The 2,216-nt window shown below is 42.2% G+C and overlaps 1 protein-coding gene across 1 annotated transcript; it reads left to right on the forward strand.

Annotated features, from left to right (window-relative positions):
* The first annotated feature begins 413 nt into the window (after positions 1–413).
* On the forward strand, positions 414–1,664 carry LOC118488216. Its single transcript, XM_035985453.1, has one exon. The coding sequence runs from the start codon at positions 414–416 to the stop codon at positions 1,662–1,664; it is 1,251 nt and encodes a 416-aa protein (XP_035841346.1).
* The last annotated feature ends 552 nt before the right edge of the window (positions 1,665–2,216 follow it).

Here is a 2,216-nt window from a genome sequence, read left to right on the forward strand (position 1 = left end):
GTGTTACGAGGTATCATTCATTTTTTTGACTGATTCTTGTTCCATTGACCGAGGTAATTATTACGGCGGCTAGGGTTTCGTTTGATTAATTCAAGCCGACATACATATTATTCAATCAATCTGCACTACTTTGATTAGAGGTTGATATTGTACGAATTTATTTTTGGGGGATGGATGATTTAACTGGCTCGGGTGGTAAGCAACGGGATAATGGGAAGCCGTCTTTGTCGTTTGCTGAAATTGCTGCTCGTTTTCTTGATGCTGATGGGAACCCAAAGAGTGGTGTAACAAGTGCAACATAAAGTGACCAGAAGGTTTCGGCTCCTATCCGACTAGGAAATCTGGAAGCGAATTTCTGGGATTCCCCGGGTAAGGGATACACGCCATGGTCAGGTTTGGAGAAACTAAAGTCGATGGTCGATCAAGGTGTGGAAAAATCGTCCGGTAGTACAGATCCTACATCCTTTTCTGCGGCTGATAAACAAAAACAAACAGGTTCTGGCTCTCCGGTACAGCTTTCATTTGCGAATATTGTGAAGGATACCAAAGAGAAAGCGAAGGTGAACTTTAGGGTACTGGAATCGAATGAAGCTATTGATGGAGCGGATGTTGTCATTCCTCTTTCTTCAGTTAAACAAGTCTCTGACAGGTATGCGAATACCTTGTATGGTTATTTTCTGGGTAAACGGCTGGCTTTTCCTGTTGTTGATTTCTTTGCAAAGAACAATTGGGCTAAGTATGGATTGTCAAGAATTATGATGAATGCTCATGGGTTCTTCTTTTTTAAGTTCACAACGAAAGAAGGGATGGATCAAATGTTAGAGGATGGGCCGTGGATGATTAGAAATGTTCCAATTATTTTGAAAGAATGGTCAGCCTCTATCAAGTTGGTAAAAGAGGATTTAAAAGCGATTCCAGTTTGGGTCAAGATGCATGATGTGCCGTTAGCGGCATTTACTGAGGATGGGCTCAGTTTACTTGCTTCTAAGATTGGGGTACCTATAATGTTAGATTCGTATACGGCTACAATGTGTGCGGAATCTTGGGGAAGAAGCAGCTATGCTAGAGCTCTTATTGAGGTCCAGGCAGGAGTTGAGTTAAAGAAGAGTGTTACGGTAGCAATTCCTTCCTTGGATGGCCTTAGTCACTCGAAGGTGGAGGTTAAAATTGAGTATGATTGGGAGCCGTTAAGATGTTCTTCTTGTTGTGTCTTCGGTCATGAGGATCACTCGTGTCCTCAGAACCCGCATGAAAATTCGAATGGGGATACTGAGAAGAAGGATAAGGATGATTTTCAGGTGGTAGGTGCCAAAAAGAAGAAACCAAATAATCAAGGGCTTCATATGAAAAACCAGAAGCCAAAGGTAGTTTACAGGCCAGTTGTCAACCCTAAACCGAAAGCGTCATCAAAGAGTCCGGTTCAGAATCCGGTTTCAACGTCTAACCCGTTTGATGTTCTAAAGGACGATAATGGTAATCAGGGAGGTACTTCTGTGGGTCGAGTGGAGAAGAATCGGTCAAGTGACAGGGAGGAATCGGATGAGGAAGTGGTGGAGGAAATCTACAATGAAACGAGTAAATTTATGACTTCGGGTATTCATATTTCCTCTTCCTCTTCGAAAGCAGGGGCAAGCACATCTTCTTCCAAGTTATTTAATGGATAGGCTGTCTGCTTTTCGTCTGAAGGGGTTGCTGTTTTGCGGCTTCTTTATATTTGATGATGGTGGTTGATTTGTGTTTGTGTGTTGCATTATTTTGTCTACTAGATGTCGTGTCATGATGTATAGTAGACTAGGTAATGGGGTGTCATAGGTTTTTGGTTTTTATTTGTTCTACATATATGGGGCATGTCCTGTATATGAACTAGTGTGGAACACATCCTCACTACTTGTACTTATTTGCGGTTGCATTTTTAATAGATTCACCGGGGTAACCCTTTACCCAAAAAAATAGTGTGTGCCTATACTGCAGGATATACTACCTGCTTGAGCTGCTGCAACTGCCGCAGCAACTTGAGCTTGAACGAGAGCCTCTAACTGGGCTTGTGTCATGTTGATTCGTCCAGACATGATCTTCATTGTAACAAGTAGCATAGGTAAGAATGGTTTGCGAATAGGGCGATGACAGAAAAGTGTAAACACGTAGGGATTCTCATGCTATAGTATCATGTGTATCTAAACGTAATGCGAGCAAAGTGCTAAGCAGTTCTAGCAAAC

The sequence above is a fragment of the Helianthus annuus genome, chromosome 16, assembly GCF_002127325.2.
Source record: "Helianthus annuus cultivar XRQ/B chromosome 16, HanXRQr2.0-SUNRISE, whole genome shotgun sequence".
Classification (NCBI taxonomy): domain Eukaryota; kingdom Viridiplantae; phylum Streptophyta; class Magnoliopsida; order Asterales; family Asteraceae; genus Helianthus; species Helianthus annuus.

What these genes read in the sequence shown, in the direction of transcription:
- LOC118488216 (XM_035985453.1), top strand. Translation starts at nt 414, where the DNA reads ATGGTCGATCAAGGTGTGGAAAAATCGTCCGGTAGTACAGATCCTACA.